The sequence below is a fragment of the Drosophila subpulchrella genome, chromosome 2R (assembly GCF_014743375.2).
Source record: "Drosophila subpulchrella strain 33 F10 #4 breed RU33 chromosome 2R, RU_Dsub_v1.1 Primary Assembly, whole genome shotgun sequence".
Classification (NCBI taxonomy): Eukaryota; Metazoa; Arthropoda; class Insecta; order Diptera; family Drosophilidae; genus Drosophila; species Drosophila subpulchrella.
The window spans coordinates 19,494,359-19,521,144 of record NC_050611.1 but is presented as its reverse complement, the minus strand read 5'-3'; the positions used below and the strand labels follow the sequence as shown (position 1 = coordinate 19,521,144).

General features: G+C 38.8%; 1 protein-coding gene across 8 annotated transcripts in view; it reads right to left on the bottom strand.

Moving 5' to 3' along the window:
* The window catches only part of LOC119549087 (calmodulin-binding transcription activator 2), a 39,019-nt gene extending 12,512 nt beyond the window's left edge, over positions 1-26,507 (bottom strand). For 6 of the 8 annotated variants that reach the window (XM_037856811.1, XM_037856809.1, XM_037856812.1 and 3 more), the window contains exons 1-4: positions 26,044-26,507; positions 21,955-22,562; positions 21,346-21,889; positions 3,974-4,065 (exon numbers count right to left, since the gene is read on the bottom strand). In XM_037856811.1, the coding sequence (XP_037712739.1) occupies positions 3,974-4,065; positions 21,346-21,889; positions 21,955-22,562; positions 26,044-26,122 (1,323 nt within the window). In that variant the 5' untranslated portion in view covers positions 26,123-26,507. Of the gene's footprint in view, positions 1-3,973; positions 4,066-13,721; positions 14,541-21,345; positions 21,890-21,954; positions 22,563-26,043 lie in introns of those variants that run through there. The other 2 variants (XM_037856817.1, XM_037856816.1) reach the window with 2 other exon arrangements.
* Positions 26,508-26,786: the final 279 nt, after the last annotated feature.

Below are 26,786 nucleotides of genomic sequence, written 5' to 3'. Positions count from 1 at the left end.
TGCATGGCTCGAGGCCCGAGCGACCTACTCCAAACTCCTTCCCCGCTTTATGATGAATTCCAGGCACATACTCCAAAATCCAAAAGGCGGGGCATTAAGAATTTATGCCCACCTCAGCGAATAACCCCTTCTTTTTGGCTATGGGCGTGGCTTTAGTCAAATGTTGTTTCAACACTTTCTCCCGAGCGATGAACAAACGATGCATTAATCATATGGGGAATATATTGAAAAGGAAAGACGGAAGCTTTCAAGTACGAAGTAATATAAATTTAAACAGTCGATTTTATTTTTAAGAGGTTTAACCGAAATATTTCTAGGAAAAAGCCTGTACAATTATGTTCAATTCAAAAACCTCATAGGGTTTAAGTACAAAAGCTTTCTATACACAGAGACAATTCTGACTTTCTCATCTGAGTTGAAAATGTTCTTAACAATAGAACAAAATTTTTAAGTTGAAAATTTTTTTATTTTTCTCGAATCAAGTTGAATTGGCGATATTTATGTACATTGTACATCTCAGCAAATAAACTATTAGTTTAGTCCATAGTGTATATTTAAATGTTGTTAAATAAACTCAATTTAACTTTTCTCTTCTCACCATTTCGTTCTAATATCAAGAACTTTGATACCAAAATGTACTTACACGGTTTTTAAGAACGAAGGTTCTCAATTCAAGAACAATGTTCTTGGATTTTTATTTCTGTGTACTAAAATCTAATAAGGATGTATTGGAAATAGGGTGATTTTAACTATAGGATCCTATAAGATCATAACTCTTTCTGGTAAGATCTAATAAAAATATTCCGTTAAAACATAGTAAGCCTTCCTTTTCCTTGATTTGTTTGGAGTAAATTGGCTTGGTTGAGTTGCCCCATAACGATTTATAAAATCCTAGAGATCCTAACCATATTCCCACTCCATTCCCCGCTCAACACTTGCTGTCCTTAGAACAACCAGCAGGGACTAATTTAAAGCACGCCACTTAATCATTTCCAGTCAAGTGGTCCTTTTGGTGACCAACGCAGAAAGACCAGTTCGGGTCACCCAGAAAACGAATGGGGCGCATACAAAAAAATAAACATAAAATTGCGACTCATTATCAATTTAACTTTTTGATTTTTAAGCTGCGCCTTTTTGCCAACCACACACGGTCGGCTGTTCCCGTTGTTGCTATTATTTTGCAGTTGCTTTATGAGCAGGGCCCTGGCCACTGCTTAAATGCCAAATTAAAACCATGTGGTTAAAGCGACAGTCGCAGGTTCGGCTGGTTCGGGTTCGGGTTCGGGGTCACCCAGCCACTTTTCCACTTTTCCGCTTTTCCATCCCCCAACTGCCCCGTTTTCCCTGTAAGCAGACTAAAATAAGCGTGCGTAATTTTATTTATGCCCCGTACACGGCTACATTTTGTAATTTTTGCATGCTGATGCAGGGAGGAGAGAAAGAGGTCCTGTACACAGAGAGAATTATTCAAGTAATTTGCACTCAAATTGAGTATTTTTATACTCAAAAATTCAGCATGAACAAAAATTCTCACATTGAGTGCAAAATACTCACTTTCAGTACAAATTTCTCAAAAAATGTGTACTTAAATTGAGTACATTTGTGCTCTTTTTTGAACATTTTTCCTCAATATGAGTACAAACTGCACTCATTTTAAGAAATAATTTAGCTTGAATTTTAGAAACGAGTATCCCCTTTTCTCATTCTGAGAAATTTCCAGCGCTCAAAATGAGAAACAAGTTCTTGAATGAAGAACTTTTGCACTTAAAACCGCTTCACCCATTCCCAGAAAAAAGGGTCAAATATTTTTTTTTTCATTTTATTTTATAACACAGTTATATGTTATATGTTCCATGTTCTAGGTTATGATATTTTTCCCTTAGCTGTCTGGTCTAGCGAAGAGCAAAGAGGCTGAAAAAGAAAACGTTATTGTTAGCAAATATTGTAAATATATATGCATACATATATAAGCATGAAGCAATAAAATTAGATTATTTAATGTACATTTAAAAAGCATTTATAAAATTATATGTGTATGTATGTATGTACAATGTACGTACAATCAAACATACATACATATTAATGTACACGCTTTGGCAATATTTTTGAAGTGTTTGTTTATTATATCATTACTTAGCACATTTTAAATACAGTTTAAATTAAAAACTTACCCTCGAGGTACTGAAGGGTCGCACGAATGTTCATTATAATAGTTTTTCAGCTTTGTGTCTTGCGCACGTCTTCACTTTGCTAAATCACACGGCAAATGACATTCACACAAATGCGGCGCGCACCACTTTACACACCCATTAGTGAGAGAGAGACAACCATATACGCAACGAACTAAAGGCCGCTCATCTCTCGTCTCGTTCGCAGAACGGAATTCTCTAGAACTCCTTATGAGAATTCGCAACTCATTTTTGAGTTTATCGGTTACTCATAATGAGAATACTAATTCTCAAGTTGGAAATTGAAGAACACATTTCCTCAAATTGAGAATTTTGTGATCAATTCAAGTTATTTTTCTTAAAATGAGTGCAACTTTTCTCAACATGAGTTTTTTCCACAAATGTTGTACTTAAATTGAGTATATCCTCAAAATGAGAATAAAAATTCTCAATTTGAGAACGTCAAAATTTTCTCTGTGTAGGTAGTTCAGTTCTCGGGTCCTGCACTCACAGTTCTTTGCTTTTCGGTTCGCAAACTTTATTTTAATCAACTATGAGATGCTCTTACGGGGGAAGGGATTTAAAAAAATATAATAATCAGAGGTCACATAAGTTATAAAGCGTTTTTGATAGCTAAAAACTACGGTTTCATGTCAGAGATACAGATTTTCTAGTTTTAATGGAAGAAAGAAATGTATATTCTAATAAAACGGCTCAGTTAAGATAATATATTATTGGAATCATCGTTTAATCCTTATTTATTTTGGTAAAACTGAAAAAACTCTAGGGAAAAAACTCTAGGATTTAAAATAAATTCTGGAAGGACACTTTATTCTTAAGCGCTTTTAGAAGCTGCGAGGAAATGGCATATCGATCGACTTTCTTTTTGCATTCTGTCTCTTAAAATGTTACTTTATTATTTATTTTATAATTATAAGTTTTGAAATTTGGTGGTCACCCCATATTATAGGTAAATTTAAAAACACCTTTGACACTCAATTAAAATAATACATCTGGATTATCTTTAAATCTTTGAGTTTATAACTTTTGTATTATATTATTTTCATCCTCCCCAGCTTCTTTTAATTTAGTCAACTCCGTAGCGATAGAGAGTAAAATCCTCCTACCGTATAGCCCCCGTACCAGCTAAAAACCCCACCGGCTTGAACTTTACAACTGTCCAAATGAATATTTGCGGTTGCGCTTAATTCACAAGTAAAACAACAAGCCAAGCTCATTGCAAAGAATTCCCCCTGTTTTTTTCTCATTTTCCGCGAGCGAAAACTTTTATTGCAAACCGAACTGAATCCCCAGAAAAAAAATGTGGATGGGGAAAATGGGGAAGCGAACTTTTCGGCGACGCGTGGTCAGGTTTTTAAAAGCGGGTCCCCGAACACAGATCGCATAGTTCTGGTTTTACTGGTGTTTGCATTATAGTTTGTGGCGCGATAAAAACGTCGCGGGGCCCCTGGTCCTAATGGACTGTCCACCATCTCATTAATCTGCATATATAGAAACTCGAAAGAGTGTGTGGCTTCACAAGGAAACGGGGGCAAGGAAGAGCCGTCGTCGAAGGCTGTCAAAGTGTCCTGGCGAAGGACTGGCAGGCTCATCCGCCTGTCAGCCGTCCAAGGACCCACCGAAGTCGTCGACTTCCTTTCGCCTTTCACTTGACTTCCCCGTTTCGACAATTTTATGTGCAATCAAATGCAAATAGAAACACAAATACCAACGGTCTTGGGAAAAAACAAACAGAAACAGTAACAGAAACAGAACAGAAATACCAACTTAGAACTAAAACTGACCTCATTTGTATTCCAACGATGACGTTGTGATGGAAAACTGTCGGCTCTTGGCAGGCTCTCCAAATTGTCGGGCAGCTTGATGGGTTCGCCATCTGAAAAGTGGGATGGTGAAATAGAAAAGAAAAACAGATGTTAAGTGCATTGAAAGCGCAAGTCGGGAAATCAATTTCGCATATCTCTCTGGCAGTTTTTCCAAACCCACTCCGAAAAACCCTTCCCACATTACCAACTCCATTTCCCATTTCCATTTCCACCTGACGACACCCAACAGGTGCAACTGTCGGACATTCATAAATGCGACAAAAATGTAAATCAGTTTAGAGCGATGATTTATAGTTGGGGCATACAAAAAAAAAAAAAGGGGGAAGAAATCCTATAATGTCAACATTAATAAACGAGTTTTTCCATCTCTCCATTTATCAAATCCGCTCTTCAACATTAGCCGGGCAGAATGCGTGGCAAACTTTTCGAGTCGGTTTTGAGTCATTGAATAATTACCCACACTTAATGGAGCTTGCAACGTAAATCGAACCAACTTTCGGTTTATTAAAATGCCACGCAACTGGCGACGGGTAAATAAACTTTGCGGCCAAACTGTAATTTAGCAAAAATGTGTAATAAAGGCGGACACATCTACGCGAAATCCTCCTCTGAATACCCGCCTCTGCCTCCCAGCTCGTCGTATATCAAAGAGCCAATAGGTTGCACTCGAAGAGCCATAAAAAGTATTTGTACACGATTTATATAAAGTGCTCGAAGCGGAGCGAAGCGACTTCGCTTGCCAGTTCGCCAGTAAAGGCCGTGTAACCGAAATGTGTTGCCAAATTGCAAATGCCAGACGTTGGGCGGCGGAAGGGGGTGGGCTCTTCTGGGTGCGTGGGGTTGGCCCCTCAGTGAGGTGAGCACACACGACCAGGGATGTCCTAGTAATTTCAGGATCATAACTTACACCCCAGTCTATAAATATCAAATTTCAAACTCCAGTTCGTCAGCAAACGATTGCTTATGATATAAGCTCACTCTTTATAATATCTAAAAATAAAGCTTTTCCTCAAAAATTCAATTCAAAATAATATTTACATTGACTTAAACACATTTTATATTAGAAATGCTGATAATTTTGCAGACCCTTAAATGTAAAAACCCAAAAACATATACATTATTTCTTATATAGTTTGTTCAGAAATAGAATACCACTTACCTTAAAAAAAAAAAAAAAATGTTGGTTTTTCAAATTTTAGAGTCTTTAAAATCATAAAAATTTACCTTAAGAAACATTATAACATTATATGTTTTATATTATTATTTTTGTGATTTTAAAGACTCTAAAATTTGAAACAATTTTTTTTTTTTTTTTTAAGGTAAGTAGTCAACTTTGACCTTCTCTACTCCATAAGACGAGCTCTTTTTAGACACTAACAATAGATAAAACAAATGTAAACGAATTCAATTCTATGGAGTTTCTGTAACTCCTTAGAATTGATTTCGTTTACATTACTCCTTACTATTTACTCCAAAAGAAAAGAAAAAACCAATTACAACATTCATTTATGTAAAGCTTGCATTCCATCGTAATATTTAAACCCAAAGAAGAGAAAACACAATCTTCAATGGAGGGAAAATCCTTCAAATCACGCACGCATCCCTGGCGAGGATGGCAAGGATTTACCAGGCCCCTCGTCACACTTTAGTCCCAATGATGACGTTGATGTAGTTACTTTTTCAGGGCGTTGTTGTAGTGGCAGTTGAAGTTGTTTATGCGATTTTTATATGGCCCACGTTTTGGCAGAGGACACACTTCCCCCCAAAAACCAGGCGGTTTTCCAGGGGTACAGTGGGGTGAATTGGCGACAAATTGTTTGCTTTGATCGCACTCTCCAGTTTTATGGCCAAACTAATTTGTCATCGCTGCCTTGAGCTCGAAAGAGCCTCAAACCAAGGAGATTCCATTGAAAAATGCTCAAGCGATAATTGTCAAAAATGTCGAAACAATCACAGAACCTTCTATCCCCCCCTTTTTACCAGACAGCCCTTGCACCTATTTATAATGCAGTTGCTGCCATTGTTGTCAAAAGTGAGAGGGGGGAAAGAATAACTCTGTTTGATTAATACAAATAAAAAGTTTTTTTAACTGCTCTTTGCATATTTCATGGCGAAGAGCTTCAAAAACTGACGTTGCCCGCCATCATAATAGACTGGCAAAAAATAAAGATGAGGAGTGGGTTGAAAGCCAAGGCCCAGCAGCCGGGACTGCCAAAAAAGAAGGTAAATCTCAGGTGAGAGGGCCACGAGATGAGGGGATCGCGGTCCCATGTCGCCAATGTCGATGGCAACGTCAACGTGGCAGAAGTTTTTCCCTTTTTCATTTACCTTTTCTCGGTGGTTTTGCATTATTACAACTTTAACAGGGGCTACGTTAAACCCCTTCCATAGCATTATCCCCTGCTTAATTGTGACAAATGCTCTTTGGTACACAAGATTTTCTCATAATTTGGCTGAAGAATTTAAGCTCTGGGGAAGTTGGTTGGGGAATGATGGTGTGGTTGAGAGGCTAAGTGGATGGGATAACCTCGGCCATGTCCCACGAATTGACACGGCAAATAGCACAAAAGAGTTGATATAAATAATAAATTTCCGTTTTATGAACCCCTGTCCAGGTGGACTGAGTGAATCGCGAGAGCTGCCAATTTGTGCTGCCTGCCAAATTGTGGCTAATAAATATCTCACCAAAAAATGCCAACATGGGTGGCATGTCTGGGTGGGCAGCAGTTGCAGTTTTGGGTTGTGGATCCTATAAAACATACAAAAGAAAAATTGTTTTGCACTTTCGTGGACGACGCCGCCGAAAAGTCAGCGAGTGTGAAATTACTTTTGTTCAGTCACACACTCTTGCCACAATTAAAAGCCATTAAAGTGTCTCGGAAATAGCTACAAAGCAACTGCCAAATAGAACCCATAGAAGAGGCCTTGTCTACGCAATTCTTTATCGCAAGTGTGCCACCAGAGAAACGGGGAAATAAATATCGCTGTGGAGGGATTTTTGTGAAGATAACGCATGATGACGTCTCTGGCGAAAACAAAGACCAATAATGAATTGAGATAGCCGAAGATAGAGTGTGTGGAAAAAAGGCCAGAACAGACGTCATGGTTATAACGAATGGCCAAAGGAAACGGCAAAGTAAAAGTTCTTCAAGATAGTAAATTCAAATATTTGTTTATGTCTAAACTCGGCAGTTAAAACGGGGTAATAGAATTGCGAAATCCAACCTTATCAACTAAGAACTTATTATTACTCATAGGTCGACTTCCTAAAGTAAAGCTGACAGAGAGAGTTAAAGTGAACTTAACCTTTAGTTAGGTATTTTCATTCCGAGAAAACCTAACATATTATGAACAACCTAATGTTTCCGAAATAGCAATATAAATTAAATTATTTAACTCAATGTCAAAAGTTAACATGACTTTGAGAAATTCATTATTATGTTAATCGATGGTTTATGTATAAACAAGGCAAAGGGGGTGTGTAACAACGGGGTGATAGAATTGCAAAGTCCTAAAACTATCCTATCAACTAAGAACTTCTTATTACTCATAGGGTAGATTTCTTAATGTTAAGCTGACAGATAAAGTTAGCATGAGCATAACCTCTAGTTAAGAGTTTTCAGTCCGGTAAAACCTAACATGATATTGAAAAACTTATATTTTCCGAAATAGCAATTCAACTCTATGTCAAAAGATAAGATGACATTGAGAAATCCATTATATCATTTAAACAAAGTACGTTATTGCATTACCTTAAATATTTCCAAAATATGCATGCTTATCTTGAGCATCAAGACTTAGTTTAAAAGTTATGAATATCAAGACAGACACAACGTCACTGTTTACCAGATATAAAATCCAAAAGAAAAATCCTCTCACTAAGCGAACTCCACATAAATGACAGATGTGCGGATGATTTATAGCGTTAGCAAACCCAAAACAAACACACACTGCTCCACACGTTGCGGTTGATAAAAATCACATTTTGGCAAACGGCAGCGACTAAGTCACTCGTTTTGCATTTTCCCTTAGCCGTTGTGGCATTACAAGGAAACATTTCTCATCCAGTTTTGCATATTTCGCCTTGGCGAGTGGCAAGAACAGCAATTAAAAGACACATAACAGCAAATATGCATGTCAGGCGCGACGGGGCCAAACAATAATTAGCCCAAAAGCAGCGGCAAAATGCAATTTCACCTCAAATGAGGAATATTTGCAAAAGCCATAGGAAACGGTGGAAACAGAAAATACAGAACAGAACTGAGCACAACAGCGATTAACATAAAAATGCAACAAATGGGGGCCAAAGGGGAAGTCTGAAAGTCATAAAAGTCCTATTAATGAATGAAATCTAAACAGAAACAGAAAATATGAAAAACAAAGCCAAAGCCAAACAAAAGTTTGCAAAAATGTTATAAATTATTTACAAGTTATGGCTGGGTCAGAGGGGCTCTTTGCAGGGTGGAATAATGGAGTGGAATGGAGGGGTTTAACTCACATTGTCAACGTCTTTTGTGTCTACGGGCAATGCAATTACGTGCGGATTTCATTACTTTTCCTTGGCTCGTTACGTCTAAGGTTTTAGTTCTCTTTGTATGGATAATATATGAATTTTAAGGGCTGACTACATTACGAGAGAAGTTATTCAATGATACATTAGGATTAAGGACCTTAAGTCTGAACTAATTTAAAAAAATAAATAATGTTGTTAGGACCCATTTCTCAATGTTCGGTTAACTTATGCCGTCAAGTTAAGTTTCTTTAACGAGAACATTCTCTTGGCGTTTATATGACCTTTAAAAACTAAACTAGAGATAATAATTAACTTAATGTTAACTTTCTCTGACATATAGACCTAATGTTCTTAGGTCCGATTTCTCAATGTCCTGTTAACTTATGTTGTTAAGTTACATTTCTTTAATGAAAACATTCTCTTAGCGTTTATCTGACTTATAAAAACCTAACTAGAGGCAATGTTTAACCTCATGTTAACTTTCTCTGATAGATAGCAAGCTAGAACCTTAACCTGACATTGAGAAATCGGTCTTTAAACTATTTTATTTTACTAAGAGAGCTCCCTACTTCGTAGTTACCCCTCTTCTTAAGCCAGTTTGTTATTTTCAAGGAGGCATTTCCCCCTTATTGGCTTAAGCGCCTTGGCATAAACCGCGAAAAGAATGAATTTAATGCACTTTGTGTGAGGTAAACTAAAAGGTTGCCTCCCTTGTGTGTCTGATTTGCTGACAGGAGGGCAAAGGATAAAAAGGGGAGACACTCAGTTAAGCTGCCTGCAAATTATATTAATATTGGGGCTCTTCATAGCATATATTTTTTCCAGATTCATTCCACATTTTTTCGCCTCGTCCGGATTGCATGCAACGTTTGTATAAGTTTCCCAATTTCCTTCTTTTTTCGGTGTGTTCTCCTTCTGTGAGTATATTAAAAACACTTTTTTTCGATATAAATTCAAAGGTAGAGAGGGATAAAGGGGCAAACGAAAGCTGTAATTTATTTTAATGTCGGGTATTTATCATGATACACATACGTTTCACAGGCTGGAGAGAGAAAAAAAAAATGTTATTTCTATGTGGATATTTTGGGTATTTTGTTTTTACATAAATTGTAAATTAAACATTTAAAGTGCCATGAAATTGGCACCGACTAACCGGAGCCTAAAAACACATGGCCTCCGGTAATGCCGGGCAATGGTTCATTAAAAATACATAAAATCGAAACACAGTCCGACGCACCCCGCTGCCGGATCGGCTGAAAACTAATATTTATCTAACAAAATTAATATGGTTTGTAAGCCAAATAGAGAGGCAGCAAAGCGAGTGGGGAGTATATGGTATAAACTGGTAAACTGGCAAAAACTGTTTGTCTAACCAAAAACAAACGACCGAATGTAGCACAATTTTCGGCAACGCATCCTGGCGACCGGAGGGCAAACCCTTTTGGAGCGATAAGCCAAATAAATAACGCAGGACGAACGGGAGGAGTTGGGCGGCATGGAAGGCAGGTAGCATCCATTGCATGGATGCATTGTTCAATAAATCTATTTGGCCTCTAATCGAAGGCACACACACACACAGAGAGAGATGGGGTTTGCCACCTGGAAAAGGCAACAAATTGCCATTGGATAGGCACAAGACCGGAAGCAGCAACAACATATTAATCCAAATTAGCATCAAAGTGATTTAATTGCTTGGAATTTCGGCGTTGGCAAACACTTTTCGACTTTTCGACCCCGGCAGGAAGGACACTTGTAAACAAGCCCCAAAAGAGGCAATGCAGGACCCACCTGGCTGCATTTTGTCAACATTTGGCCATCGATCAGGCTAAAAACCAACCAACACACATATATGTGCTGCACTTTAAAGTCCTTTTGAAGGCGATGCTTCAAACTCCTGGAGTCCTGGAATCCTAAAGCCAAAATGGGCAATAGAAGCGCTCATCCAAAGCCCTTGGCACGATTTATGTGGCTTTTAGTAATATGAGCAAATATATTACGTGACGGATCAGCAGCAGTTCAGGACCTGAGCGAAGGACAACTAATTGAATTGCTGCCGCTGAAAAGGAACAAACTCGAAATTAATAGGCGCACATCAAACACAAAAAATGAGCAAAGGCCCAAGCAAAAAAAACGAAGAGGAAAATACGCCCACCAGCTGCCAGCGAAATTAAAGGGAAACCTATAAAGGCAGGACATTAGGACTTGGCCGAAAGGATAACAAGTGTAGCCAACTGTGTGCGAGCATTCGAAGCTTGAGTAATATTTATTGAGTACGTGATCTTCTGACCAAATCCGAATGTGAGCGAGAGTTTTGAATTTTTTATTGCGCCCCGGGATGGCCGGCACACACCATCAAAAGTGTCCTCCCAGCAAGGATATACGTATAAATATATATATGGGACATATATGGGTGTGTGTGTCCTGACAGCTGCCAACTTCTGGATTTCTTTGCTGGCCTCTTTTGGCATGCAAAAGGCGGACAGCAAAGTGGCTTATTAAAAATTTTGTCAACTTGCGAGTTTGCCCCACCAACTCTTCCACTTTTTATGACTTTTTCACACTCCCCTGGCCCCATGCATACATATTAGATGGAAGATGCCTCAACTTTGGTTTTCTCAAATCATTAAAGAACAGTCATGACTTAGTTTCAGGGGAATCTTTCACGAGTTTATTCTCATTGTGTTTCTAATGACTGTTTAAGTTATAGTCCTGCATTTACATTGAAAACTCATGGCATATAACTTGGTCTTCCAAATGTTTTGATTTTTAACATTGTATTTTGAATTATACCATCTATAACTTAAACTTTTTCAAAATTCCCTGTTCCCAAGCATACATATTAGATATAAGATGCCTCAACTTTGGATTTCTCAAATGAGTAAAAACCAGTCATGACTTAGTTTCAGGGGAAGAAGATTTTTTAAATGTTATGGTTTTTAACTCAATTTATTTTGAATTAAACTAGATTAAACATTCGTTTTAGAAGTGTTTAAAATCGTTTAATCTTTAATAAAACATTTAACGAATTAAAAATGATAACGTAATGAAACCAATATGTTTTTCCAAATAAAGCGTAGGGCCTTATGACACTTAATTAAACTTTGTGTGACATGATTTATTTTAAAAAGTCATGCCAAACTGCAGAAAAAGGATCCACAGTATTACAAATATTTTAAAATGTAATATATTAAATAATGTTTAGGTTCGAATGTTTTTTAAAAAATGTATATCTTTATTTATAAAATAATCAAAGCAAGTGTCACAAGGCCTTAAGAAGATATCACAACTTAAACCTATTTATGCAGCAAATGAGCCGTGTGATATTAAAGATCTTGGCTTTTCAAAGAAGACAACGAACTCGTGGGTGTCACAAAAACCATCCAATTGACTGGGTAGAACAATAGCCCCACCTCCACACGCCTAAACAAACACAAAACTCCGCACTTGTTGGTTTTTCACAACCCCAAAAAGTATGCTACATAAAATGAGGCGCATAATGAAGCCACTCATAAACGAAGTGTGCCTGTGTGTGTGCGTGGTGTGCGTTGGTGTGTGAAATGTTTACTTGCAACCGAGTGCAGCCACACCCACACTTGGTGTCCTCAAAGGAGCCATTGTTTGGGGATCTCGTAAAAAACACTTAAAACGCCGTTAAGTTAAAATAATAAAGTTAAGCGGCCGCCGGGCAGCAACAAAATCTAATGTGACAATGGCCACACGGCGGCACACACACAATAAGAAAAACAATAACAACGAAAGTTGCAACAATCGCTGACATATTTCACAATGTGCAACAAAAGACAAGGAAAAGGGACAGGTGAGGTGACAAAAAACTAAGCCAGCACAAAAGCTGGGGGCACACATCGCAATGAATGGTAAAAAAGAAGCCGAATGTTGGGCATATTTTGCATTGTTGCCCACACACACTCACACACGCACACAGAGAGAGGGGAAAGGAAAGGAGAAAGGAGAAAGCCTTTCCTTTGGGCCTCCTTTCGGTGGCCTTTTGTTTCAATTGTCTGTAGTTTAGGTTTTAGGCGTGCGAGCCTCGTTATAGGTAACTGTAACTGTAACTGGTTATAGCATACATGTGGCCACATCCTTCGTGTTTCAGTGTGTGTGTGTGCCTCACTGTGTGTGTGTGTGTGTGTGCCCCGTGTCCTTTGCAAACAATAAACGACTGTCAACATATGCGCGAGCCACCCGTGCACGCGTCTCTGGAATGGCGTGCGAATTATTGCCCAGGAAGATATGACATAAAATTTAATGAAATGTTCAGAAAATGCTAAAATCCATGTTCTCGGCTCCCCCAAGTGTGTGTTTTCCGAAGGGGTGAACTTAAGTGAAAATCGAAGTCGCGGGGAAACTTGGTTTAAACTTGAGTCGCCTGTGATTTAAAAGCTTTGCGGGCTTACTCTTTTCAAAAACCCTTTGTTGGAGTGTCTTTAAATTTGTAAAAACATAAAACTTGGTAAAACAAAGTGGAAAATGTTGTAAGAGAACATTAGGTTAGTGTGTTACTTAATAAGGTGATATTTGGGTAACTCTTGGTCAAAGTATTATGAGCTCTTTTAAGAAACATCTTATGTAAGGGCCTAAAAATATGTTGAATAACTAAAACGGAAATATAAGTTATACAATATGCTTATTGAACATTGTTCAAGGAAGTAGAAAATAAAATATGTGTGTATGAATAAGGTGTTACTTATATTTTGGAATATTCTCTACATAGATAAACACACTAAAACAACATTTATAATAAGAATTTAAGGGTCTTTTTGGCATATATGCCAATATATATATCAATATATTGATATCTCTAACAGAATTACACACACATTGAGTTAAAAATATAGTAAATAGACACAACATCGATAGTAAAAGCACTTGCTTAAAGAACAGAACATGCGACACCAATAAATCTTTAGATCAAAGGCTATTGTAAGTTGGTAAAGATGATCTTTAGACAATTTTCTTTAATTTAGAAAAAGCAATTGTTCCAATATCTTAAACTTTGGGTACTTCAAATTTAATGTTATCAAAAACGAACGTTTTACTTAGATGATCTCCAAGGTTCTTCAACTTTACCAACTTGAATAGCCGTCAAATGGTCCAACCTTATTTTTCGATCCCTCACCAATAAATTCGACTTGCCACGCCCCTTTTCAAGGGGCCTTGAGAGGGCATACTTACTGACACTGAGCGGCATTAGGGCGCTCTGCAGATGACTGAAGATCTGCCGATGGTGGTGGTGGTGACCCAAACTGGCACCGCTGAAGTACAGGTGGTTCTGGTGCAGCGACAACTGCTGGTGGTGGTGGTGGTGATGATGGTGGTGGTGCTGTTGCTGCTGCTGCAGTTGCTGTTGCTGCTGCAGGTGTTGGTGGTGTTGCTGCTGAGCCACCGAGTGTTGCTGATGGGTCATCAGTTGTTGCTGCTGCTGCTGCTGGTGTTGCTGTTGCTGCTGATGTTGCTGATGGCTCTGCTGGGCAAGATGCTGCTGCTGCTGGTGATGTTGCTGCTGCTGCTGCTGCTGCTGCTGCTGTCCGTAGGCTGCATGTTGCTGCGGTCCAGCGGCTGTTGCTGCTGCCGTCGGTAGTGCAACAACTGCTGCTGCTGCCGCCGCTGCAGCGGTTGCTGTTGCAGCTGCCGCCGCCGCAGTTGCAGTCGCCGTCGCTGTTGCGGTGGCTAGAATGTGATGATGGGTGGTGGTTGAGGATCGGTGCTGGCTCTGGACCGTATTGAGGCTGTGTATGGAGGCGTGCACCGCCGACTGATAGATAATACCGTTGTTCGACATCGCCGTCATCGATTGGTGGTGGGCGTAGGCAGCCATTGTGGGTGGCACTCCGCCCATTGTGGGTTGCACCGCCGCCGTTGCAGCCACCGGCGCCAAAGGCAGCGATCTGTAGCCCGCCATGGCTAAAAACTTTCCGTTAACTGTTCACCGTTTACCGATCACTGATCACTAAAATCACACTTTATGCAACCCGATATCGTTTTTTTTGGTCCACCTTAAACGTCTGATCGCTCGGGAATACGTGAGTTGACTGAATGGACCGACCGGAGCGGATTATTTCCTAAATTTGTAAGTTGTATTATTTTTTTCTCAGCCATAAATTAGTACGGGGCGTAGATTTTAGGCTTAGTTCGGGTTGATAATGTCACTTCGTGATGCTGATAAGGTACGTTGCCTATCTTGACATCTCCTTCTGCTTCATCTCGAGTCGTCGTGTGTCAACACAATTCTCAAAACGGTCGGCACTGAAATTTCACAAATTTCCTGGACAACCCAACTAGCTATGTTTAAATATTTATGTTTGTAACTTAACTTTAACTAATGGATTTGTTTGCATTTCCCCCAGTCGAGAGACTGAACCTTGAACTAGAGTTCATCAGAGTTCCGCGAGGGAGTTTTGGCAGATCCAAGGAAAATATATATATATTTATCCGACTTATCAAGTGACAGCTGCCAGCTGAAAACTAGACTCAGATAAGCTCAAGTCTCGTGTCCCTAAACAATGTCTAAAAATTTCGTGATTCACAATTGCCGGGGGCATATCGAAAAACAATTCTTATCTTACTCGTTCTTAAAATATATGTCATACAAATAGGTGTGTTTACACTAAAAACATCAATTAACAACATCGATCAACCAATAAACCACTACAGAAATAAACAAACAGTACACACATAAAACACACATATTTATAGGTAGGGGATATAATATTATATAGTTCAGAGATCTTAAGTACACCAATTTAAATTGACCACACACAACATCGAATGGAACAACAACAAGAACGGAAAGCAAACAACAAATAGAGTCGAAGGGGCTGGGAGTAAAAGTGTAAACAAATTACATAAACAAATTGAGGCAAATTGGAAGATTCCGCGAGCGAAGCTCTCCCGATTAAATCATGTTTGTGTAAACCTTATTGCCAGATCAACCAGTCTGTGGACATTTAATGTCGATGCACGGGCAAATATTGGTAGAGCCATCTTCACGTAAGCATGGCTATAGGGCGATATACGTAGAACGGTACGTAACGTAGCTAGTTTTTCCGCAGGGCCAAGAGAAAGCCACGTCCGACACGCTTGGCCAAGGTCTGAAAACTGAAAACTGAAAGCGGCTGGCTGAAAGCTGGCAACTGCCAGCGGATGGCAAGGACATTCGGCTAGCCGACAGGATACGAGTCCTGTGGTTCGGGCCGAGTTATTGCATTTGGGCCCGGATTCGTCGGTTGCCAGCAGCTTTAAACCTAAGCAAGAGCGAGCGAGAGGGTAATCGAGATGATGGATATAGTGGGGGGTGGTAAAGGAGTTTAGGTCTTCAAAATACTGAATAGGTGGGAGGCCATACAACTTATCCTTAAAACAAAAATATATTATAAAACCCTAAACTTATTTTTAAAGCATTCTATAAACCCTAAACAATACTTAACCATTGGTTATGTTTAGATTACCGCTATTCTTATCCTGTAAATAAACCATGACAATCGACATTAGCCTAATTTCCCTGGAATGCCGAAAGAACTGTGTGGGTTGGTCCACAAAAGGCACCTACACATTTCTATTGCACAACAATATTTAGGGGTTGTTCCCGACCGTTAGAGACCTGCGCAATAGATTAACCCCCAACCGCCGCCGACTATCGCCCACCTAAAAACTGAGAGGCTCTTCGTCGGCTCCATTTGGTCCTACCCCAAAAAACCCTGAGAAACCAAAACAATAACAAAATCCAGGAAGCACAACAAGCAAAACAAAAAAGCAGAGTCCATGGAGGGGTAGGTGAGGAATTTACACGTGCCTGGAAAACCTTTGCACACCTTCCGGTGGGCAGCCAAGTTGACGCTGGAATTTTTAATCAAACCCGAAGCGCAACTATGCAACATGGACACGGACGCACCTGCAACACACGCCACAACGCATGGGATTTATTTAATATATATTTCATAATAACTATATATATTAAACCGAAATTAATATTAGCACAGTATTTGGGTCATTGATGGAAATATTCTAGGCAAGAATTTTGATATTACTTTACTTAAATCTAAAAGCGAAAGAATGTGCAGATAACATCAGTTTGCTAAATTAAATCGTTGAAGTGGTAGTTTGATTTTTAAGTAAATTTAACCAGTAGAGCACAAAATAAAGCTTGAAAACAGGCAATATTTAAAGGATGAAGTATTAACAACTATACAACAATTCTATGTTAATCTTTTTAACATAAATACGAAAGTTTACAGAGTTTTCTATAAAAAGATTAAGATATAAGTCTTGTCTAGTTGCTAAAACTTCATCCTAGTAAATATTGGTTTGTTTGTTATTGAGGAAAAATTGCTGGACATTTTCATAAATATTGTCTTTTTGCCCATTTATGGTTCACTTGACAAGTAATTTGTCATTTTAATTATAAGTTTTATTAAGTGAATCCGAGTCGCTGATTGTTATATCAATATATAATCGTTGTTCGATTCTTATACCAATTCCGTTCTTTTTTCGACCGCCAGGATCAATGATAGCAGTTCAGATCTTTAGAATAGTTGTCCTGCCATCCTTGAAGGTAAAGACCATGTTTAAGAGTCTTCACTGTACGACTGAACGGCGAAATTTTGTTGCACAGAATCAAGTTCATCAACCGATATAGGAGCTCAATCAATTTATTCTTAAGCTGTCGATTGTTATTAAAATGACATAGTTTACATACAATCCAATCACAAGTCTTAGATTTTTTTAAAATAACTTTCCTTCTTTCAATCTAAAACGCACCAAACCATCACCTTGGATATTACTAATGATTCTTGGGGCAAAATTCCTCTAAAACGAGGATCCTGTCTTGTTTCATCGTTTCTAAATCATAATAGGCAGTAAGCTCAAGCGAAGAGTATGTTAAGAGATAAAACGTAGAATTAATTTCTATCAACCGCTTAACGTTTTAGTTAATTATTTTTAATTTTTAGTGATTTATAAAAAAAGTATATGTTTGTCAATTTTTCGTCGATCTTATCATATATTTTCTTAAATAAGTTTAAAATTTTAAATAAAGCTTTTTTAAAATTAATAATAAAAGTTTGGTCTAACCATCAAAAAAAGGTTTTGCGACTTCATTATAAAGATATTATTAGCAGCTTTGTTGCGAAAGCACTCATTTTTTAATAACCCTTTAATGAAGTTGCGACCAAAATAAGCGTGAGAATAGATCTTAAATATGGTCATAAGCTTTTTCTGTAATAATTACCACAAGGTTTTTTGGGAAAATCTTTAAAACGGGCATTGATTTTTCTATATTATATACTAAAACTTGTGCTGTTGGTAACCAGGTATTGAGTTTGGTGCCCTACCCTAAAGGAAAATAAAGTAAAAATATTTAACTCGGTTAGCAATTATTTACTTTTATGCCACAGAGTTTTACCTTTTTCAGATTACGTTCCCACATACGATTTTCAGACTCCCAAATCGAACCACCCTAATGTGTATTATTTACAATTATGTAAGTGATCAGGATTTGCCAACTAAAATAAGCGTGGGAATTTTAAAAATAAATTATTATTAAAATGCATCAAATTTGTTGCCTTTGACATGACACACTGCAATTTAACTGCAGCCTGGCTTAAATTAGCGGCGAAAAACGAGCAGTGAATTTAAGAAAATAATGTGTGATTAGAGTTCTAAATGAAATGCGGCACAAATGGCCAAAGCAAATCAGGGCATGGCAAACACCGACTGAAAGTGGGTAAAAGACCAAAGAAAACAAGAGCCAGGACTTTGACACAATAATCAAACGAGGTGTCCCATGTTCGTGTGTTTCTGCAAAGGAAAAACAAGTGAAAAGTGGGCGTGGCAGCGTCAAATTAGGCCCAGTGTTATCTAATTAGCCACCTACAGGAGGACACCTTCCACGATCCCACCTCTTTTTTTTTTGGCCCTGTGTGAAGTGGTGCCAGGCGCCGGCCATCATATTTTGTAATTTAACTCACACGAAAAGATTGTAGAGCCGACCCTATTCTTCTTTCTTTTTTTCAGACAGTTTTTTTCACTCACTTCTGGCACTCTCTAACAGCTTTTTTTTTCTTATTTTTTTGGACGCGCTCAAGTTTCATAACAACGGAAATGCAAAAGTTTTGTGCAAAACAAAGCAGCAACTTTTTTATTTCTCTTGGCAATTATGTGCTCAAGGAAGGAGACAGAGGAACGGACTCAAATAATGATAATGAAGCACACAAGGCTCGGCCAAAAGGATTTCTGAAGAAAAATGCACAAAAAAAGCAGTGGAAAACGAATTGTAACGCTTATTCTGATTTTTTTAGATTCCATTTCTTTTTTTGACGAGACTTGCATGCAAAAGTATCTCAGGGCTTCACATGTGTGTGGGGGTAATTTGTTTAATTTGCTTGCCTTTGGGGCGAAAAAAAAGAGTGAGTTTTTTTTTTGAAGGTTGGCCGCCTTTTAGCTAATGGCCATGGCGAATATGATAGGATAACAGGAAAATAACAACAACACCGGGTGCCCAAAAACTAAAGCCAAACTAAATAAAAATATTTTAAATTCAGTGCCGGCCAAAGTTTTATCAATAAAATGCAAGCGGGCAAAGTTGTGCGCTTTGCTTTTGCATTTGTTTAACTGCAAATCAGATAGAGATCTTCTAAAAGTCTGCATTCAACACACATATGTAGACACAGTGGTTGGGCAATTGAAACATCAGCAATACTTGAGCAATATTGCAAATATGCCGACGACAACTCAGCAGCTCAACACCCCCAAGAAACGAGATGTTGCCTTTGGGCCATAACTCGAATCTGGCTTAAAAATCACTTAGACACTTCTCGCCTCGTTTTGGCCCGTCAGCAGAATGGCCGGCCAAGACGACACTCATGTATCGAGTGCAATAATCATCGCTGCTCCCCCACGAATCTCTCGAGTGCCCATTTTTCTGTGGACCTCAGCACATTGCCCGTTTCCCAGGGCGTTGCCCAATCGCTTTCGAGTTGTCAACTTGGCTAATCGGCACTCGGATCTCTGGGGAATTTTCTGAAAATTTATTAAGCGCTGCCCAAATGCGTGGGCATGGCCAAGGAGTAGTTTAAAGTACTCATTGCCCATTGGATGATATTTAGTGCCTGAAAATATGTTTATAATGTCTCAATAATTGAAATCAAAGATCCTAAGTGTTAAAAAAATAAGAGCTTAAGGTCTTATGGCACTTCCTTGATTTATTAGAAACAACATAGCAACCAAGAAAAGAAAGACTGCACACTTAAAAATTTTATAAATTTGTTTTTGAATCAATTGTAGATGCTAACACATATGATATAGGTTGCCATGGCTTTATTTTTATAGAACCAGTCAGTTAGTTAATACTTTAGCAAGTGTCATATGGTATTTGATAAGAACTCTAATATTGATAATTGAAAGGACAAAAATAATAAAAGGCTCTTAACTGAATTACTTTCATATGTGATGGAATATAATCAAAGGATCTTTAATTCATATAGTGTCATATGGCCTTTAATAAGAAATATAATGTTAATAATTAAATGAACGAAAACAACTATAAGTTCTTATTATAATCCCATTTTAATGCGATGGATTATAAACAAATGATCCCCAAGTTCATAAATTCATAAATAAATTCATATAAAATATTTTATATGAAAAAGATTTTCAAAGACATCTTTATAGTTCCCAATGTAAAGTTTCAAATTTCAATAGTTCATTTAGTGATAGAAAATTGATATACAAGGTCTCAATGGATAATACCAAAGATCGTTAGTTATCGAATAATTACTGATATATATATATATACATATATAACATTGATAATTATCAGTTCAAAGGAGTAAAGTAATAATAGCTTTTTAATTAAAACCAATTCAAATTTAATAGAATGTATAAAAAAGGTATGTTTATAGCATACAATTCTCCAATTTTCGTAAGAAAAAGATTTTCAAAGGCAACCTAATAGTTCCCAAAGTTTAGTTCCAATTTTCAATAGATTCATATACAAGGTCAAAATAGATAATACCACAGATCCTTAGTTATGGAAAAATTACTGTTTATAATATTAATAATTTAAAGGATTTTATTAATTAATTTAAATATTACTCAAATGTAGGTAATAGAATATATAAAAAGCTATGTTTATACCAAAGTACTCGAATTTTTCGAAATAAAAAGATTTCCCAAAGTAAAGTTGCAACTTTCAATTGGCTCAAATTGGAATCATTGAAAGTCTTGAGCACTTTACGCCCAAACGATTCGATTTGTTTTCATTTTTTCTTTGTGTTCCTTAGGAAATCATTGAGCCGGCCGCCACTTGGTGGAAACTTTCTGATAACTCGTAACTTGTTACTCAGCGCACACAGCGCTAATGAAGACGGCACACACAGGCTGGCCGGCCCTCGTTGTTGGCTGTTTGTTTTGCCCTGGCCAAAAGCAAAACACCGGACGCCAGGGAGCAGCCGACTGATTCGGGTGTGAAAATCAATGGCATTCACAGCTGAGTGCAGCTGAAGCCCCGAGGGGGCGGTCAAGACGCTATGCGATTTAATTGAATAATTGTTAGGCTAGCCACGTTCGCAGAAATTCCTGGTAAATCAGCGAAAATTTCGAAACTAAACAGAAATAGAAGTTAGAGAGATAACCCCAAAATGGGCTAACAAAGAAGGGATATCTTCAGCCGGGAGACTGCGTCAGGCTTTGTTTTCCCGGTCCCGATGCAAATGCACCTGCAGCAGCAACACCTGCCCAAATAGCCGCTAGCAATTTATGCGTCCCATTTGAAATTCGGTGATACCAAATCCTCGAGACTTACCGTTCCCAAGTGGCACATTCGTTTGCGTTGTTGTCGATGGTTGCTGCTGTTGCTGCTGCTGCTGCTGCTGCTCGGTTGTCACCGCGTTGGGCAATTTATTTGATGTTGTCGTTGTCACTGTTGCTTCTGCTGCTGTTGCTGCTGTGGTTGTCGTTGCCTCTAGCTTGCTGCCTCCATTGATGGCCAATGTGGTGGCGCTTTTGCCTAGCCTTAGGATAGTGGTGGCTGTGGATGATGAGGTTGCTCCGGCTGATGTTGCAACTCCGCTCGTAGCCACTGTTGCCGCCGCCGCCTTGAGCTTGTGTAGAGCCCCCGCCACGCCCTTGGTTGCCTTTGAGGTGCGTGTCACGCTTAGAATACTTGAGGTGGCAAGACCATTGCCAGTTGGTGGCGAGGTGGCCATGGAAGTGTTGGCTGAAGCAGAAGTGGCCGCGGAGTTGCGTATGACCAGTATGGACTGAGACTTCTCCAGACGCTTCAGCGTTTGTAAGACAAAGGGGGATTTGCTGTCGCAGTTGCTCTCAGAGCTGAGGCTGCGGGAGGCCTGTAAAGGTATTTAAATCAGTTAATAAAATAAATTAAGATATATATATGTATGTATTCCCTTACATGTTTCAGCATAAAGGGCCGCTCTACCATCTTGGTTTGCGTGGCATTCGCCTGTTTGGAGCGCTCCTGGGCCTTCAAAACGCTCTCCAACTGACTGGCATTGATGGGCGTTTGTAGAAGTATGGTATTGCTGCTGGCCTCCTTGTTGTTGCTGTTGCCACTGGCCACAATGGAAATGGTGGAGTTGCTGCCGCTGGTAGTGCCACTGGAGGTCTGCACAATGGTCTTCCTAGCCACCGTGGTGGCCGTGGGCAATTGATTGAGCGTGATGGCCGTGGAGGAGTGGCTCTTCTCCTGCTGCTGCTGCTGCTGCTGCTCGCTGAGCAGGCTGAGTATGTCCTGTTTGTTCTGGATGATGATCTGGCCATTCTCGTTGCGAGTGCCGCGCAGCAGGATAATGTTGCTGCCGTTCGCGGTCTGGTGTTGCTGCTGCTGCTGCTGCTGGAGTTGCTGCTTCTGCTGTTGCATGGCCCCGATCTTAAGCTTGGCCGCTCGCAGAGTCGTCGTTGTACTGGTTGCTGCTGTTGCCTTCGCTGATTTTGCTTCATTGCTGCTTAGCTTGCCGCTGCTCTGCGATCGGATCAGGACATTTTTGGAATTTATTTGGCCTAAGGGAAAACAAGAAAAAATGCAATAAGTATTTACTTAATAAAATTATTTAAATATGATATGTACTAAAGTATTCAAAAGTCACTTAGGAAGAGATTTCTAAGGATCGTATCAGGACATTAATGGAATCGATTTGGCCTAAAGAGAACTCAAGAAAAGTGTTTAATGTAGTTGTTATTTTTTAATAAAGCATTAAGTAATAAATGAATTGTAAGGTGATCTTACTTAGATCGTAGGATAAGTACAATGTAAGAAAATAAATCCTCTTGTAAAACATTATAAATTCGTAAGATTACTAGGAATTGGCTTCAAACAGTTTTGGAATTTATTTGGCCTTAAGGAAAACCAAGAAAAAAATTCATAAAGTATTTTCCACTAGAGTTGCTAACAATCAATTCATTATTTGGTCAAGGGATAAATAAAATATGGTAAAGTTAATTTACTTTTAAGTAATCTTAAGTTCAAAGGAGTACTAGAGATAGATCCCACATATGTACATGGTACACCTTTAATCATAAAACTAACTATGAATCCTAGAAATGCCTTTACCAAATCCGGAATTATAAAAATAGTATACAACTTAAAAAAAATCCTTCCCTATTTCTCTCAAAAATCCGATCCTAAATCATGACAGCTCCTTTATGATTTAAGTGCTTTCGAAACGTTTTGTTCTCGATTTCGAGACCACATTCTTGAATTGGGCAATTTAGAGTGGCCCCAAAAAGCAGCCAGCCCCATTGTATGCAGATTCAATGGAAACTTCATGAGCGGCACAAGATTTATGACTCCATCTCGATCGAGTGCCGAAAGCTTTGAATTAGAAGCGCATGTGACGGAGCAGGAGGCGTGGCTGCCATTGTTGCACTTTCCCAGGGTCCGCAAAAAAAAAAGAAAAAGGGACATCGAGCATTACGTATACGCGGCGTATGCCTAGAGCGGTCAGTGGCTCGGACACTCTATTTTGTTGGCCAACAATTGGGGGGGGGGGGGGTATAGGGGGGTCCACCAAACGCTAAATCAAGCGAAAGACGACATGTTTATGGCAGGGACGAAGGACTACTTAGCCGAGCAACCCCGGCACAAAACGCAATAAAAGTGCAACAAACAAACAGCGAGCTGCCAGCCAAGAAAGGAGGAGAAAGTAATGGGGGTAGCTTTTCCGAGGGGGGGGAGGCAGATTTAGGGACAGAGGAAAATGGGGGTCCCTGCCCCGGCATGCGTTGCCAAATATAGACTCTCAAGGCTGAAAGCGACACGGAACGTAAAGTGCGCGCCGGAAACATTTCAAAATGTAGCCTAAACACTTGTCCGGCTCCCCTAGTTTCCCCCCCCCCCCTTTTCCCTGAATTTTCCCGCCACCCCTGCGCTCACCCAGTGTTTTCCACACCCCCAAGCCATGTGTGTTTGTTTTCGCAAAAACGTGCGGGTCATAATTAGCCGTTGACGCCGCCTTCAGTTGGCTGTGTTTTGGGGAAAAGCGGAAAAGTGGGTGGTGGTTAGGAAAGCGCCACATGCCATCTGACCCCAAGTGGACAAGTGTCTGCGCCCCCTGCTCCTGCTTTTTGGGCTGTCTGTGCGAAAATGTCGCCTGCCGCCAGGCAAAATAAACCTCCTGATTCGGCCCAGGATCGGAATAGAACACATAGGTGGGGCCGCTGGCCGTTGGCCGTTGGCTGGCCATCCATTCGGGCGCACATACTTCATTGTAATGTATGGCAGAGCAGCCACAACAACCCAGGGATAGGGATCCGAGGATTCAGGGGATTCGGGGGATAGGGCCCGGGGAGCCACGTTACACATAAAACACTCTTGGCTGAAGCTTCGCATATTTTTGCGCTCATCGCGGCTTTGATGTGCAACGGACCAGCCGCAGTGGGGCAAATTAGGTTCAAACTAGATTTTAGAAAATATTTTTTGAAGCATAATTTCTGTTTTTATTTATAAGAAATTAAAACCTGGACTATCAATGCTAATTCAAATTAATCGGAATTAACAACCTAAAGAGCCTAAAGCTAAAATATATTTTATAATTAATAAATAATATTATATTAGGGGTGCAGAAAACATCGCTATTCCGATATTTTAACAGGCAAACATCGATGTAACATCGAAAAACATCGATGTTTCTGCACCTTTATTTAGTATACCTACACCATAGATCCATTATTAAAATTAGTACTAAACATATCCTTTTTTCCAAGTGCTCTACACCAATTTTAGCTTGCAAAATCAAATGTGTTTCATTGACAAATATTAACATTCTTATTAAAAACTATCTATAACTTCCTGATTTTATTTAATTAGACCCTGTAATAATTTTAATATTTTAGAAAATAATTATAATTTACAAAATGCAAAATTATTATATTTAAATATTCTTTATTAAAAACAAGTTGTTCTACGTTTTTCCTGCATTGTCCCACCGTGCTTTACCACGTGCTTTGCAGTATTCATAGAGTAGGAGCTAGGGGGAAACAAAACTTTCTGGGTAGCTGGACAAATTGCAAGTCTATTGAATTTTTATTAGAAGCATAAATCAAAAGAGCGTTAGATATGCCAGCTGGGGAAGGAGTTCGATAAATATGTCAATAGATTCTGCACATAGATTGTCGCCAAAGGGTTAAGAAAGAGGACAAATCAAAGATGACTAAACCACATAATATTCAAGAACTTTGGATGGGAAGTACACTTTGGCTGAGTAGACTAAATATTTTTGATAGGGTTTATCAGCTTATGGTTGGTTCAGCTGATTGTAACTCAAAGTCTAGACATTATAATTTCCTATTTTGTTTTATGCACTTTTTTGTTTTTCACTTGTTTTCAAATTGTGTTATAAAAAATATAATAAAATAAAATCAATAACTTGGAATTTTCTTGAAATTTTTAACTATCTATTATTATTATTAATATTCCAATAAAATTCGAAACCTTAAAAACGCAAAATAAGGGCAGAGATAGCCTATCTATAATAAATTATTTAAAGATATGTTTTGTCTTTGAAAGCTTTATCTTATCTAAACTCATAAAACTATGTGTAATGAGCAAGTAGGGGCTTACAAATTTATAAACAAAGTGGAATTCCACCACAAATATTTTGATTTTGAGAGTTGCCATACATATATTAAACGAATCTAGAGAACAGCTGATGGGGTCTATAGGAATTTTCCAACAATACATTCTACCTTTTTCAAAACCATTATACCATTATAATAATGAAACATTTTTGGGAATTAAGCCATACTAGAAAATTGGTAATAATACCAATGCGCACCAATGGGTTAACGGCCCAAAGAAACCCCCAACCACGTAAACACAAAACGCAACGCGAAGCGAAACACAACAAAACAAAAACTAATTGGAAAACCAATATCAGAGAGAGCTGGGTTATCAGGTCGAAAATCGGAGATACAGGGGAGATTCTATGCCGCAGATATGAAATGTATATTGAGAGGGGGGCGGGGGGAGTGGGTGCCAACTTACTTTGGAGTTTCAGTGTGGAAGTGGAAGTAGAAGAAGAAGAAGACGAAGCGCTGGTGGAAATATCGGGCACATTTTCCATGTGCGCAGCTTTAGCAACCAATTTTAGAATGCACTACTTTTTTAGCGGTTGGCACATTTGTTTGATTTTATTTTATTGAGAATGCATTTCCATTTTTGCACACCAGCTCACACACACACACATGCACACACAGGCACACTCGGGCACTCGCACACGCACACAGTGGCAGGGAAATCGCAGAACTCTGGGATATCGAAAAAAAGGTAAACAAAACTTTTTCACTGCCTCCGTGTGCGAGATCCGCACAGTCTTTCACCGGATTTCGATCTGTCCCCGCTGGCCAGTGCATTAAATGCAATTGAAAATCAATAATATCACCGTTTCACACACGAAATTATTAAAAAAAAACCATAGCGAAAATATTTTGAGTTACTCCAAAACTGTGTGCATGTCAAACTGTAGAACAGATGGCGGCAGAGTTGCCAGACTGCGGTACTAAGAATTAGATGAAGGCGCTTAAAGGCATTTTGTTATCGAATTGTATTCGAATACAACTATATTACATTGTTTATATTGCAGAACTCAGCAAAAATAACTTTCAAAAACCAAAATGCCCACAGATCATAATAAAAAAAAATAATATATATATTTAAAATTAAATAATGTTTTTTGAATAGGCAACCGGAGATGAATCAAAATCACATTGCATCGCGCCATCTGGCAA